Consider the following 16551-nt stretch of genomic DNA (forward strand, 5'->3'; position numbering starts at 1 on the left):
TGCCCCCTTCCCTCCCTCCTCTCCTCCCACCCTTGCCTGCCCCTCCTGTCCCTCCTCCTCCCTCCCTCACCGCCTGTCCCCTCCCCTCCCCTCCCCTCCCCTCCCCTCCCCTCCCCTCCCCTCCCCTCACCTCCCCTCACCTCCCCTCACCTCCCCTCCCCTCCCCTCCCCTCCCCTCACATTGCCCCCCTCAGATCCAATCCTTACATCTCCCTCACGTCTCCCATCCCCTATCCCCCACACCCCTCGAAATCTCACATCTGCCCTCACCATATCCTCACTGCTCCCCTCACAACCTCCCTCACCACACCTCCTCAGACCCCACCCACATCCTCACCTCTGCCTCCCCATCCCTCCACACCCCACCCTCCTCGCCCCTTCCCTCCCACCCCATCCCAGCCTCCTACACCTGCTCCTGATACATGAGATGTTTTCACCTCCACCCCCAGTTAGGAACCAACTGCTCCCTGCTGAACGCCTCCAGCTGGGCTCAAGCCCATGTCCGTCGGGGTGAAGCAGAAGCCTCCAGTTACACCTGGGGACCACTCCCAGTGTCTCCAGTTGGCTCCATTTAAGCTGCTGCTCAAGGTCTGGGCCCCTCCGCTCCCCTCCCCTCCCTCCCCGCTACTGTCCACATGTTCACACCTCATTGGTTAGAACCCCACCTCGCCCAACCACCCACATGTGACCTTGTGCAGTCCCTGTCCCGTTAAGTCCGGAATCTCTGCCTAAACCTTCCTCAAACTCCACTGGACTTGCTACCTCTCACAGCTCCATTTCTCAGAACCTATTCATTGAGAAATTTTCTACATCAAGAGTCTGTGAGAGGTAAATCATCCAGTGAGGATCTGCCCCTCTGCCGTAAGTCACGTAGTAATGGTAAGGCCCATCATCAACTCCCATCCATCGTCACCCTTGAACTGAGTCACTTGCTAACGTGTATAATGTCCAACCTCATTGCTGTAGGTGCAGAGTCAGGACATTGTTCTTTACAATAATCCATTAGTCTTATGGTCAAATTTTATTCCAAATGTATTTACTTAATTAAATATAAATTTCCTGCTGATTGTTCGTCCAGGCCTGTGAATCACTGGTTCAATGACTGATAGACTCTGCCACCTTCCCCCAAAGTGCATTAATCATATATTTCCTCACAACATAGGTCACTTCAGCCCATCAAATCAATGCTAGCTCGTAGACCATTCCCACTCCCCATTATTTTGCCTGTAACTTATTCTCCCCACATCCCCATCAACTGCCCCAGATTCTACCACTCACCTACACACTGGGGGCAACTTACGGCGGCCGATTAACCCACCAACCTGCATGTCTTTGGGATGTGGGAGGAGACTGGAGCCCCTGGGGGGGGGGGTGGGGGGGGTGCGGGGATACCCATCCGGTCACAGGGAGAACATGCAAACCCCAGACAGACAACGCCCAAGATCAAGATCGAACCTGGGTCCCTGGAGGTGTGAGGCAGTGGCTCTACCCACTGTGCCGTCCAACAGTTCTACCTTCCCCGGTGGTTTTAGTAGATGGGCGTCTAAGGTTTAAAGGCTGTCTGTAATCTCAGGGGGATGGGCTATGCCCGGCCACAGGTTTGGTTGAAATGTCTTCTCTACGGTTCCTTGCAGCTTTCACTTTCTTTGATCCGAATGACCCAGCCTGCCAGGAAATCCTGTTCGACCCTCAGACGACCATCCCCGAGCTCTTTGCGATCATCAGGCAGTGGGTTCCTCAAGTGCAACATAAAATCGACACCATTGGGAATGAGGTGAGTCAGTCCGAACAACCTCATGAATCTGAATCGTGCACTGTGGAAGCACTTCACCACACGGACTGCAGTAGTTCAAGAAGGCAGCTTCTCAAGGGCGGTTGGGGATGGGAAATAAATGCTGGGCTTGTCAGTGACAGAAAAATAAAAGTTTGGTAATTGGTTTATTATTGTCACATGTACAATAATAATTAGGGACATTTAAGAGACTCTTAGATAGACATGAATGATAGAAAAATGGGGGGCTATGTGGGAGGGAAGGGTTAGATAGATCTTAGAGCAGGATAAAATGTTGGCACAACATTGTGGGCTGAAGGGCCTGTACTGTGCTGTAGTGTTCTATGTACCAAGATACAGTGAAAATGCCATCCAGCCAGATCAATTCAAACACCAGTTCTTCTGGTGGAGGGTCTCGACCTGAAACGTGAACCATCCCTCTGCCTCCACAGATGCTGCCCAACCCACTGAGTTCCTCCAGCAGTTTGGTTTTTTTTGGTCTATATTCCAGCATTTGCTTGTGTCTTCCAGACTAAGGTCAGATACCTTTATTAGTCATGTACATTGAAACACACAGTGAAATGCATCTTTTTGCGTAGAGTGTTCTGGGGGCAGCCCTCAAGTGTCGCCATGCATCCAGTGCCAACATAGCATGTCCACAACTTCCTAAGCCGTACGTCTTTGGAATGTGGGAGGCACCCGGAGGAAACCCACGCAGATACGGGGAGAACATACAAACTCCTTACAAACAGCAGCCGGAATTGAACGGGTTGCTGGCGCTGTAATAGCGTTACACTAACCGCTGCACTGCGAGCCTCTATTCAGGAAATTGGTGGAGGTGGAAGTGACTGCAGTTGGACAGGACAACAGCCTCTTCACAAGTATCTCTGCCTTGGATGGTGCTGGTCAGTGGGTAGACGTGAAGAAGTGGGGTAGTTGGGTGGTTATTTCAGTGATTGTTAATTCAGAATTCGGGTCTCCTGTATTGCACGGTCCACAAATCTCAAACAAGCTGGCGTACGAGATTTACGTTCCCTGTGATGAGTCATTCTGCAGCTACTCAAAACCCCCAACCATCAGGGCAGACCTGAAGCTGTAACTCAAGAGCCATGACAGATATTCCCTGTGATGGATGAGCTTTTATCTAATGCAGGATAAAATAAAATTAGATCACGTTACTTGCAGAGCACTTGGGCGGGAGTGTATTCCACACTGGAAAACGTACAGCAGCAGTTTCCTTTGTGAACTGCTTCCTTAAGAGCTCTTATAAAGACAAAAGTATGCAGGGTCTCGACCTGAATTGTCTATGTGCACCTTTTGCCTCCACAGACGCTGCTTGACCCGCTGAGTTCTTCTAGTGTTCTTTTGTCGTTCTTTAAGAACTCTTGCCATTGTGGGAGCTCAAAGTCAAGTTTATTGTCAGATGCACAAGTCCATGTGTGCACAGGTGCAATGAAAAACTTACTTGCAGCGGCATCACAGGCACAGAGCATCAGATAAGCAGCATTCACAAGAAGTAAATGTTAAACGTAAATTATACACTATTTTTACCAGGAAAAAAAACAATCAACAAAAAAACAAAATCCATTTTCATGCAAAGTGATCAAAGTGGTCATAGTGTTGCTTAACTGTAGTGGTTGGGGTTGTGCCGGTTGGTTCACGAACCGAATGGTTGAAGGGAAGTAGCTGTTCCTGAACCTGGTGGTGTGGGACTTCAGGCTTCTGTACCTCCTGCCCGATGGGAGCTGTGAGAAGATGGCACGGCCTGGATGGTGGGGATCTTTGATGATGGATGGTGCCTTCTTGACGCAGCGCCTCCTGTAGATACTCCCGATGGTGGGAGAGGGATGTGCCCGTGATGTATTTGGCAGAGTCCACTGCAGCTTCTTGCGTTCCTGTGCATTTGAATTGCTGTACCAGACCGTGATGCAACCGGTCAGGATACTTTCAACAGTCCATCTGTAGAAGTACACAATGAAGTTTGTGTTGAAGTCTGTGAATCTTGCACGACTTTTGAAATAAATGTATAGTTTTTGCATTGACCCAAAGGCTCTGGATTCACAATGCTTCTGTGGATCACACCTGAGGAGCAGATTCCCCACCCCACCATCTCTGTGGGGCACCCCCCCCCCCCCCCCCAAGAAGCTGACGTGGGGTCCACTACACAGCACCTTGTCTGTACACTTGAGAATTTCTAAGCCATCATCCGTTGAAAGCAATTGATTAAATGATATAAGATTAATTTTACATTCATTCAGGGGATGTGGGTATCGTTGGGGTGGGCAGGAGCAATCACCCATTCCTAATTGCCCTCGAGAAATGCTGTGAGGCATTCTGAGGGACACAATAGATGTGTCTTTTATTCTCCTCGGGCAGTTTAAGGAAGAATTTATGCAGCCCAGTTAATTCTCCAGCCCGTCTGTTGCAACCTCTCTTGTCTCTTGGTTAAAGGCATCATAAATAAAACCGCCCAGTTATGCGCAGGGAGAAATAAGAGGTTATTTATGAAGCATTACTGAGGTCAAGGAATGTCTTGCAGTGATGAATATCTGCAGTTGAAAGCCCATGGGAACACTGATTCTTCAGAGCAGTAAATCCTATTGATGTACAGGCAGCTTTACTCAGTTAACCCCAAGTCCAGCTATGCATTAGAGACTGATTTTACATTGCTTGCATCAGATCTAAGCCCAGGTCATTAACATCACAGTCTGACTTTCGGAACTGGAATCAGGTGGGAGGAAGTGTTGGTCAGGGAGACTGGGAATATTTAACAACCAGTTAGTTTGTAGTGTAGGTATGGTAGTGTAGCAGTTAGTGTAATGCTTTACAGCGCCAGTAACCTGGGTTCAATTCTGGCCACTGTCTGTGAGGAGTTTGTATGTTCTCCCTGTGTCTGTGTGGGTTTCCTCTGGGTGATCTGGTTTCCTCCCACATTCCAAAGATGTATGGGTTAGGAAGTTGTGGGCATGCTATGTTGGCGCCGGAAGCGTGGCGACACTTGCGGGCTGCCCCCAGAACACTCTACGCAAAAGATGTATTTCACTGTGTGTTTCAATGTACATGTGACTAATAAAGAAACCTTATCTTAAGGTTCCCTTTTACCAATGTCATGGACAGTAGGTGGAGGGGTCAGGCCCTCAAGTACGTCCTGGTGTTCAATTAGATGGTAACATCATACAGCACAGGACAGGCCCTTCAGCCCACCATGTCTGTGCTGACCATCGAGAACCTACTATACTAATACCATTTACCAGCACTTGGTCTGTATCCTACATGTACAAGTACTCATCTAGATACTTGTGAAAGTCTCTGCCTGCACCACCCACTGAAGCAGTGCGCTCCAGATTCCATCCACCATCTGGGGGAAAACGTTCTTCCTCAGATTCCCTCTAAATCTGCTTTCCTTAATCCTAACGAAGACACAGGGGACTGCAGATGCTGGAATCTGGAGCAATAAACAAGATGTCGGAGGGACTCGGCGGGTCAGGCAGCCTCTGTGGAGGGAAATGGGCAGTCGCAGTTTCAGGTTGAGACCCTTCATCGAGACTGAAGAAGAGAGGGGAGCTGGTATAAAGAGGTGGAGCAAGAACTGGCAGGTGATAGGTGGATCCTATCACTTGCCTATCAGCTGGATCCACCTATCACTTGCCAGCCCTTGCTCCACCCCTTCCCCTCACCTCTTTACAATGGCTATCTCCTCTCTATCCTTCAGTCCAGCTGAAGGGCCTCCACCCGAAATGTCGACTACCCACTTTGCTCCACAGATGCTGTCTGACCTGTTGAGTTCTTCCAGCACCTTCCCCTAAACCTGCGTCGTCTAATTTTAGGTGCCTCTGGTGTGGGGGAAAGTTTCCTAATATCTACCCTATCTATGATGTGTGTCTGAACAGATAAACCTGCCTGGCTCTGTAACCTTTAATATCTCCAATTTTGACTCTCAGTCTACACAGAGTCATAGAGTCATACAGCACAGAAACAAGCCCTTTGGCCCAACTTGTCCATGCCGACCAAGGTGCCCATCAAGCTAGTCCCATTTGCCCACATTTGGCCCATATCCCACCGAACCCCTCCTACCCATGTACTTATCCAAATGTCTTTTGAATGTTGTTACTGTACCTGCCTCGACCACTTCCTCTGGCAGCTCGTTCCATATACGCACCACCCTCTGGGTGAAGAAGTTGCCCCTCAGGTCCCTTTTAAATCTTTGACTGCAGCACGCTGTTGCGCAGAGGGATTTGGGAGTGCTTGTGCATGAATCGCAAAAGGTTGGTTTGCAAGTGCTACAGGCTATCAAGAAGGCAAATGGAGTGTTGGCCTTCATTGCTGGAGGGATTGAATTTAAGAGCAGGGAGGTTATGCTGCAACTGTACAGGGTACTGGTGAGGCCACACCTGGAGTACTGCGTGCAGTTCTGGTCTCCTTACTTGAGGAAAGATGTACTGGCTTTGGAGATGGTGCAGAAGAGGTTCACCAGGTTGATTCCGGAGATGAGGGGGTTAGCCTATAAGGAGAGATCGAGTCACCTGGGACTATACACACTGGAATTCAGAAGAATGAGAGGGGATAGATAAGATGGAGGCAGGAAGGTTGTTTCCACTGGTAGGTGAGACCAGAACTAGGGGACATGGCCTCAAGATTCAGGGGAGGAGATTTAGGACGGAGATGAGTAGGAACTGCTTTTCCCAGAGAGTAGTGAATCTGTGGAATTCTCTGCCCAGGGAAGCAGTAGAGGCTACCTCATTAAATATATTTAAGACACAGTTAGATAGATTTTTTGCACATTAGGGGAGTTAAGGGTTATGGGGAAATGGCAGGTAGGTGGATCTGAGTCCACGGCCAGATCAGCCATGATCTTATTGAATGGCGGAGCAGGCTCGACGGGCCAGATGACCTCCTCCTGCTCCTATTTCTTACATTATGTCCTTATTTCCCCTCTCCCCTTAAAGCTATGCCCTCTAGTTTTTAGTTCCCCTTCTCTGGGAGAAAAAGATTGTGTGCATTCATCCTATCTATACCCCTCGTGATTTTATACACCTCTATAACGTCACCCCTCAATCTCCAACGTTCCAAGGAATAAAGTCCAAGCCTGCCCAACCCCTCCCTATAACTCAGGCCCTCGAGTCCCAGCAACATCCAGGACTTGGTTCTCGAGTTTCCGATGGTCTGTTTACACCCAGGCTAACCTCTACCCTTTGCTTATCTGATGGCTTGTCTGCCCTGCTCCAAACGGAGTGAACGAGATCCCCATTTGGGCACTGTTACTGAGAATGTCCCGTGCTGATTTACCTTTGTTGCCAATTCAGATTCTCAAGCGAGGCTGCCACGTGAACGATCGGGACGGGCTGACAGACATGACCCTGTTGCACTACGCGTGCAAGGCTGGAGCGCATGGAGTCGGTAGGTGGTGAAAGCGGTCGGACTTCGGAGCGGGGGTTTGATTCCAAGCGCCGCAGATAACCGTGAAGATAAGTGGAAGGGCGTCACCTGTTCCTACATCCCATGTCCCCTGTCTCATTGTGAAGAAAATTCATTCTTGGGAGAAGCAAATGGGGCAGGTTGTTTGTACAAAAGTGGGGCCTCAATGTACAATTCTTCTCCCCAACCATGTAATTTTAATGCACCTTTTGTGGAGGGTCTGACCCAAGTGACTGACTGCACGGATTTGAATCAGATAGGATTACATAAAGTTACTCTTCTACGCTCCATGTTATTTCTTGTTACAGATGACCCCAAACCAGCTTAAGATCGGGCTGTGTTACAACAATGGTTATGACAGCAAATGCTGGAAATACTCAGCAGGTCAGGCAGCATCTGAGGAGAGAGGTTAACCTTAAAGCAATGATTATTTACAGCCAACGTTACATGCAAGCTTCATCTTCTCCACACTCTGCTGCCTTGAAGTGTTCACTGGTTCTGCCCATCACCCACACACCCCTCCCACTGGTTCCCCTCCCCCTCCCTCCCTCGATTCCAGGCTCCACCTTCCTCTCCCATCAGATCCCACCATCTGCAGCCCTCTGTCGCCTCCACCTCTCACCTCCCGGCCTCTGCCGACATTCCCACCCTCCCCTCCTCACCGGCATCCATCTATCACCTGCCAGCTCTTGCCCCACTCCTTCGCTCTCTGTACTGTCTCTCCCCTCTATCTTTCAGTCCAGGTGAAGCGTCTTGGCCCAAAACATTGACTGTCCATTTCCCTCCACAGGTACTGCCTGACCTGCATTTTGTTTGTTGTTCACCCATTGCCCCATGCCTGCTCCCAATGCCCCAATTTGAAAATTCTTGCCCTTGTTATCAAATCCTTCTATTTTCTCTCTCCTCCATATTTCTGGGACCTCGTCCAGATCTTCAATGGCAATTCTGGCCCCTTGCAATTTGTGTTTTGATCTTTGCAATAACGGTGGCTGTGGATCCTTAGCTCTGGAGTTTCCTCATTAAACCTCCTCCCACTTCCTTTCGGATGTTTCTTAAACACCCCTTGGACCGAGCTTTCATCAGTTGTTCCAAAATCTCCCCACGTGGTCTGGGTCAGATTTAGTTTGTTAATGCTCCTTTTGGTTAAGGCGGTGCATAAGTTTAGGTTGTTGTTCCGACCTGTCTCTGTGCCTGGTTTAGGGGACCCAGTAGCAGCGGCTCGTCTCTGTAACCAGCTGATTTCCCTGGGAGCGGACGTCGGGCTGCGCAGCCGTTGGACCAACATGAATGCCCTCCACTACGCTGCGTACTTCGATGTCCCGGAGATAACCCGGATCTTGCTGAAGGCTCACAAACCAAAAGGTAGACTTGTTCATTGATGGGTGACGGGTAACCCTGGCAAGGCCAGCATTTATTGCCCATCCCTGAGAAGGCAGTGTTGAGCAGCCACCTTGAGCTGCTGCTGTCCTCCTGGTGAAGGTGCTCCCACGGCGCAGTTGGGGAAGGAGTTCCAGGGTTCGGACCCAGTGACGGTGAAGGACTAATGATATATTGGGTGGTGGAGGGGAGTTGGATGTTTAGTGGGTGGTCCAGTTGAGTTTCTGGTCAATGTGGTTGGTGGCGATTTGGGAATACTGTTCAATGTCAAGAGGAGGTGGTCTCTCTCTCTCCCTCGCTCTCCCTCGCTCTCGCTGGTGATCCTCATTCTCCACCTCGTGTACGGCGTGAATGTTATTTAACGTGTAAGGGTCCGCGTTGACCTGTCACGTTTCCCATTCCCCAGTCAGTGGAACCAGTGCTGAGAATTTCCTCGCCTCCCTGCTCCTTCCAGTACTCTTCACCTTCCTGGGAAGCCTCTGATTTTCCCCTTGGTATGAGTGGGAATTCATTCCAGAAAGTTCCTCAATCCTCATCACTCTGCCAGGATTCTCCCTCACCGATTTGGAGAAACCTCCAGCTCGGTAGCAGGCTGTTCAGCCCGTCGTGGCTGTGGCTTCCTCCAGTCACGAGTGTGGCAGGGAGTGTCCGGGTCTTTCCGGGGGCTGTCGCCCTGGATGTTCTCCTTGCCTGCGGGGCTCACCGGGGCTTCCTGCCTCACTACCAAGTGTCCGCTCTCTGAACAAGCCTGTTGCCTTCTCTGTGTTTGCAGTGCTGAATTCCACCTGCAGTGACTTCAACCACGGGACTGCCCTGCACATCGCTGCGTCCAATCTCTGCCTGGGAGCTGTCAAGTGTCTGCTCGAGCACGGAGCAAATCCAGCAGTCCGGGTAAGGGGACACGTCTGACCGCCCACGAGGTTAATGTGATATAACACAGCCTGTCTTCTCTCCGCCACTTCCCCCACGGCCCCTCTCCTCCTCCTCCTCCCCCCCCCCCCCGCCCCCCAGCACAACCTCCCCTCCCTCCAGCACAACCTCCCCTCCTGTCCTCCCCCAGCTCCTCCCCTTCCCCTCCCCCCAGCTCCTCCCCCTCCCCCCACAACCATGCCTCCTCTCCTCCCCCCACAGCCCCTCCCCTTCCCCTCTGCCCACAACCCCCCTCCTCTCTTTCCTCCCCTCCCCTCCCCCTCTCCCTGACTCTCCTCCCCTATCCTTGGAGTCTAGTCCTCGCTCCAGGACGCCTGCGCTGCACCTTCCCAGGGTGTCCCCAGAACTGCTTGCAGGGCTGCTGCCTTGGACGGAGGGCTGTAGTTATAAGGCTGTAGCTGGGGGCGGAGGGCTGTAGTTAGAAGGAGGGATTGGATAGCTTCGGTTTATTCTGACTGGAGACTGAAGTGTGACCTTACAGAGGTTTTAAAAATTAATGAGGGGCATAAATAGGAGAGATGGTCAGTCTGTTCCCCAGGGCAGGGGAGTCTGGAACTAGAGGGCACAGGTTTCAGGTGAGAGGGGAGAAATTGAAAGTAGATTGAGGAGTAAGTTTTTCTCATGGGGTTGGTGAGTGTGTGGAACGAGCTGCCAGAGCAGGTGCTGCAGGCAGGTACGATGACAATGTTTGAAAGACACTTGGACAGGTACTTGGATGGGGGAGGGATACAGGCAAAGGGCATTCATGTAGGTTGGCGCTAGTGTTGGCGTGGATGAGATGGGCTTCAAGGACCTGCTTCTGTTTGTACGATCCTTTGATAAGGTCGCATGAGATCAGGTGGCTTTTGACCCTGAGAATGTCCCTATGACTGGGGCGACACAGGAATGCAACGGGTGGTGGTGCTGCTGCCGCACAGCTTCAGTGGCCCGAGTTCGATCCTGACCTCCGGCGCTGTCTGTGTGGAGTTTGCACGTTCTCCCTGTGACTGCAAGGGTTCTCACCCACCCCCCCTCCCCCCGGGTGCTCCAGTTTCCTCCCACATCCCAAAGACGTGCAGGGTCAACAGGTTAATTGGCCACTGAAAATTGTCTGTAGTGGGTAGATGAGGGGTAGGATCTGGGGGCAGTTGAGAGGAGTGTGGGGCAAATAAAATGGGATTAGTGCAAATGCATCCTTGATTGCCAGTGTGGACTGGGTGGGCTGAAGAGCCTCTCTCTGTGTGTCTCCCCCTCTTCCCCTCTCGACCTTAGGACATGATTAGCCCTTTGGCCACAGGCTCCAAACAGTGCATGCCATGCACAGATGTGCACTTCCAATTGGCGCATGCCATGCACAGTTCCCCAGGGACATCAGTGCCCCGTGGGGCCTGAGGCCTGTGAAAGGCCCAGTGTTTGACCTCTGCCATCCCTGAATCTGTGCCTGCATGCTGAGATGCGATTTCTCTTGACTTGTGCGGAGACCCATTCGATCCAACGGGAATGACATCCAGAGGCACGTTTTGTTCTCGAGCTCCTTTCCTGTCCAACAGAACCGCAAAGGGCAAGTTCCTGCTGACGTTGTCCCGGACCCGATGGACATGAGCCTGGACAAGGCCGAGGCAGCCATGGTGGCCAAGGAGCTGAAGCAGCTGTTGTTGGACGCCGTCCCCCTGAGCTGCAACCTTCCCAAGGTCACTCTGCCCAACTATGACAACATCCCAGGCAACCTGATGCTTACCTCGCTGGGCCTGAAGCTGGGCGACCGCGTCCTGGTGGATGGAGAGAAGGTAAGGGGCAAACACAGGGTCTGCGGCACCTGCCTTCTATGTTGAGGGTCCTGAGGACAAGTCCTGGAATTTTGTCGACGTTCCCGTCTCGGTCAAGGAGCCAGCACAACGCAGTTGGGAAATTTAAGATGGAAAAACACGATGATGCTGGAGGAACTCAACAGGTCAGGCAGCATCCGTGGAGAAAAGCAGGCGGTCAACATTTGGAATGATCCTCCTTCAGGACCTGAAATATTGACCGTGTCCTGAAGAAGGGTCCTGACCCGAAACGTTGACCGCCTGCTTTTCTCCACGGATGCTGCCTGGCCTGCTGAGTTCCTCCAGCATCGTCGTGTTTTTCATCTGGACTCCAGCATCTGCAGTCCTTTGTTTCTCCGGGAAATTTAAGAGCTTATGAACTGAATGAGATGGCGAAGTAAGGAGTTACATAGAATGTTTATAGCGCAGAAACAAGCCATTTGGCCCACAGTGCAGATGCTAGTGTTAGAACAACCCAAGTTTGTCCAACCCCCAATACAGCCTCTAATCCAGGCAGCATCCTGGTAAACCTCTTCTGTTTTGTGCTACATAAGGACCTGTTCCTACGTTGTTCTGTCTCCCTGTCCCTCGAGACACGCATTATTGGCCTCGACTGCTCCCCGTGGGTTCTGGTATTTGTAGAGCCCTATCGTCCAATTCCAAGGATACACATCATGGACAAAGCATCTTTTTGACTAATGTACAAACATTTAACTACTGCTTCCAGACCAACCCAAGATGAAACCCCTGGACCTGGCCAGTATCCAATCATAACATCCCTTTGATTCATCCAACCACATCCTTTCAGAGTTGATTTGTACTCAACAGGAGTGACGTTTCCTCTGCTGCCATCTGTATTCATAGATCTAATGCCCGTCCCTGCATTCCTGCAGAGGTGAGTTGCTTTAGGAATAAGGCTGCTGCCCCTTTTATATCTTTAAGAGAACCTTCCCGTGGGCTGTTTATTTCCACAGCCAAGCCAGCTAGCTCAAGTCCAGAAACCAGTTCTGCCCCAGGACGGGGATGTTCATTCTGTTGCGACGTGTTTTACGCCAGCTGCGTCAATGTCCCACACTCGCTCGTTTTGCAGGCGGGGACTCTGCGTTTCTGTGGCACCACCGAGTTTGCCAGCGGCCAGTGGGTCGGTGTCGAGCTGGATGAGCCTGAGGGGAAGAACGATGGAAGCGTCGGAGGGATAAGCTACTTCATTTGCCCTCCCAAGCACGGTAAGGAGGAAGCTTGTGCACTGGGGACGTGTCTCCTGCTCTTGGGGAAACTGGCTCAAAACTGACAGGAACACAAGAACAGGCAGGTGGGCCGGTTCCATTAGATCTCTCTGTTTTAACTTTCCCCATTGAATCTCCTATAGAAAGAACAGTACAGCACAGCAACAGGCCCCTTGGCCCACAATGTTGTGCTCAATTAATTAAACCAGTACTTAAATGTCTAACTAAACTAATCCCTTCTGTCCACACATGATCCACATCCCTCCATTCTCTGCACATTCATGTGCCTCTAAGAGCCACTTAAACACCTCTGTCGTATCTGCCTCCACCACCACCCCTGGCAGCACGTTCCAGGCACCCACCACTCTCTGTCTAAAAATAAACTTGCCCCGCACGTCTCCTTTGAACGTCGCCCCATCTCGCCGAAAATGTTATCATCTAAACACTTTGTTTCGAGCAGCCTTACACTGGCTCCTGGTTCAACAGCAGCTCATTTTAAAATTCCATCCTTGTGTTCAAATCCATGCTTCACTCCTGCCTGTCTCTGTGACCCACTCTAGCCCCAGTATCTCTGACTCCTCTTGAGTTCCCCTGAATTTACCTACTGCACCATCAACATCTGTGTCTTCAGCCCCACCTGGGTCCCGAGCTCTGAACTTCCCATCTCACCATCTGATGCTGCTTAAAATAACTTCTGACCCTTCAAAAAAAAAGTACAGGCCATTGCTGGGTAATGAACAGATTCTGTTTTTATAGATGTCCTTAAGTCGATTTTGTTCAAAATCAGAAAATACGGAAAAAACTCTCAGAATGGGATCAATAGCATGAATGATAAGAAAGAACAATCTCTAAAATTACAGAGAGGGAGGGGAAATTAGTTCTGCTGTTCGTAGGAATGAACGTGTGTGTGTACGATGGACTTTTGAATTTAATAATGTAATAGGAGCTCGTTCGTATGGAGTGGTATCCTTAAGTTGGGCATTCATAACCCAGGGATGGCCTGTACTTTGTTTGATGCAAAACAGTCCGAAGCATCCTGGAGGGGATGTGAAAGGCGCTATGGGAACACGAGATCAGATGGGTCCTGTTTCTCTGTGTGTGCCCGAGCTTTGCCTGTCTTTCACACCGTCGCTCTGTTCAACAGGTTATTTTTCTCCTGTGTCCAAAATCAGCAAAATTCTTGACCAGACCCCTTCTTCAGTAACATCGACACCCAAAACACCCCGGATGGATTTCTCACGGATGACGGGGAAGGCTAAAAAAGACAAGAAAGGTCAGTCTGCCTCCTTCTTGTTTACTGAAATCCATGAACAGTGGTTGTGGGATGGGGATTGTAATCCAGAAACCGGGAATAATCATCCTGAGACACAAGTTGGCAGCTGGGAAATTGAAATTCAGTTAATTAGTTAATTAATTAAAAAAAAATCTGCTATAGACTCTCAGTAGCTGTGACGATGAAACTATTGGACTGTTGCAACCACTTGTTTGATTCAATGATATCCTTCAGGGATACAAATCCACCAGACTTGCCTCCTCTGGACTGTGTGTAACTCCAAACCAACCGATTGCTGTGATTCTTATCAGCCTCCTGAAACAGCGCAGCGCTCCCCAGTCCCAGGAACAGTCAGGGATGGAGAATAAATACTGGTGTCAATGAATAAAATGAGCATTAAACATCTGATACCCTTGGTCCACACCATCACCCTCTTCTGAGCTTTGTCTTCTTACAGTACTCAAAGGGGCAGGAGCCTGTTTTACCATCTCATTCAAAAGCAGACGTCTCTAACGGTGCCGTGTTACAGGTCCTTATAAAATCGAGTCGTAGAGTTATACATGAAACCAGACTTGTCCATGCTGGCCAAGGTGCTGTCCTGAGCTAGTCCAATTTGCCTGCGTTTGGCCCATATCCCTCTAAACTTTTCCTATCCACATACCTGTGCAGATGTTTATTAAACTCTGTAATTGTACTTGCTACTATTTCCTCTGGCAACTCATTCCACATACCCACCTCCCTCTGTGTGGGAAAAGTTGCCCTTCGGGTCCCGTTTAAATCTTTCCCTCTCACCTTAAACCTGTGTCCTCTAGTTTTAGACTCCCCTCCCCTGGGAAAAAAACTGTGACCAATTACTTCATCTACCCCCCTCGGGATTTTATATATCTCTATAAGGTCACCCCTCAGCCTCCTTCGCTCCAGGGGAAAAGTCCCAGCCTACGCAGTCTCTCCCTATATCTCAAGCCCTCCAGTCCCAGTAAGATCTCTGTGAATCTTTCCTGCATCCTTTCTAGCTTACTGACGTCCTGGGCAACCAGAACTGCACACAATACCAATCTCACCAACAACTTGTACAATTGTAACACAATGCCCTAACTCCTGTAATCAATGCCTTTGCCGATGAAGGTAATTGTGCCAAATGCCAGCTTCACCACCTTGTCTGCCTGTGTCACTGTTGTACTGTAGAGAAGGATGGTGTCCAAATTACACAGCACCAGTTCCCACAAACAGTGGTGTGAAAGTGACTGGATCTTCTGAGGTTGTGATGTTCATTAATGTAGAAATCCTGGTTCCAATGTGTCTGGAGAACCCCCTCACTTTCTTTGAGATATTGGCTATGGAATCATTTATAAGATATCTTTATTAGTCACATGTACATCGAAACACACAGTGAGATGCATCTTTTGCATAGAGTGTTCTGGGGGCAGCCCGCAAGTGTCGCCACACTTCCAGCACCAACACAGCATGCCCACAACTTCCTAACCCCGTACGTCTTTTTGGAATGTGGGAGGAAACCGGAGCACCCGGAGGAAACCCATGCAGACATGGGGAGAACGTACAAACTGCTAACCGCTACACTCATTTGCATCCAGCTGAAGTGGACTGGGTCTTGGCTTCGAAAAGAATCGAAGGGAATAGTGGGCATGTGAGAGGGATCGAGTTGTAGGGTTACAGAGAAATGAGGAGAGGGAACATGGGACTGATGGAATTGTTGTTCAGGGAGTTGACATGGACTCAGTGGGGCCCACTAACTTCTTCCTGTGTCATAACAAGTTAGTAAGTTTAACACCTGATTCAAAAGAATTCACCTCTACCAATCCAGCACTCCCTCCCACGGTGGAGGGCACCTGTACTCAACTACCAGACTGGGGCTTGAACCTAAAACCTTCTCAATCCAAGGTGAGGGTACAACCTCCCAAGCTACAGCTGACACCAACTGTGAGCTGCCTTAAGAAGGTAACATCCATCATCAAAGATCCCCACCATCTGGGCCATGCCATCTTCTTGCAGCTACCATCGGGCAGGAGGTACAGTCCCACACCACCAGGTTCAAGAACTGTGACTTCCCTTCAACCATTCGGTTCTTGAACTAACCGGCACAACCCTAATCACTACAGTTTAGCAGCACTGTGACTGCTCACATTGCACTAAAATGGACATTTTTTTTGTTCTAACTGTTCTTTCTTGTAAAAATTTTGTTTAATTTATGTTTTTCTTGTGAATGCTGCTTATCTGATGCTGTGTGCCTGTGATGCTGCTGCAAGTAAGTTTTTCATTGCACCTGTGCACACATGGACTTGTGCATCTGACAATAAACTTGACTTTGACTTTGAGTCAAAGTTAGAGTTGGGAATGGGTTCCTGATTTGGGACCAGGACAGGTTCCCAGTGGCACCATGAAGTCTTTGCCTTGGTTGTCACAGTGCTTTACAGATCAACTTAAGTCTGATCCATTTGTGACCATTGCCTTTCAAAAGAACCAAGTAAACGAGAGTTGAAAGAGCTGAGGTCACTACATTTTCCAGTTAAACAGATGTGGAAGTTCCTTGCTAAATACGCGAGTGATGAATCAGGAAGTGGCAGATTGCCGTACCCCTAACGTTAGTGCAGAAATCAAGAGAGCAGTCAGCTGGAAACACTGTGCTCTGTCGAAGTGAACACAAGGCAGTGATTTTATTAGCTGTGCCTGTAAGGTTGTACAGAGTTCAGGCCCTTTACATGTGAGCATTGTATATTGGCAACATTTCTTTAATGCACATCAGGATTTAAATCCACT

The 16551-nt window shown here is 49.8% G+C and overlaps 1 protein-coding gene across 1 annotated transcript in view; it reads left to right on the forward strand.

Moving 5' to 3' along the window:
- LOC127586401 (CAP-Gly domain-containing linker protein 3-like) overlaps positions 1 to 16551 on the forward strand; it is a 48149-nt gene that overhangs the window by 15325 nt on the left and 16273 nt on the right. Inside the window, 7 exon segments of the mRNA XM_052044326.1 lie at positions 1635 to 1774; positions 7075 to 7168; positions 8387 to 8548; positions 9336 to 9454; positions 11023 to 11259; positions 12368 to 12503; positions 13648 to 13776. Coding sequence (XP_051900286.1) covers positions 1635 to 1774; positions 7075 to 7168; positions 8387 to 8548; positions 9336 to 9454; positions 11023 to 11259; positions 12368 to 12503; positions 13648 to 13776 — 1017 coding nt within the window.

Source organism: Pristis pectinata, chromosome 35 (genome assembly GCF_009764475.1).
Source record: "Pristis pectinata isolate sPriPec2 chromosome 35, sPriPec2.1.pri, whole genome shotgun sequence".
NCBI classification, from domain to species: Eukaryota; Metazoa; Chordata; class Chondrichthyes; order Rhinopristiformes; family Pristidae; genus Pristis; species Pristis pectinata.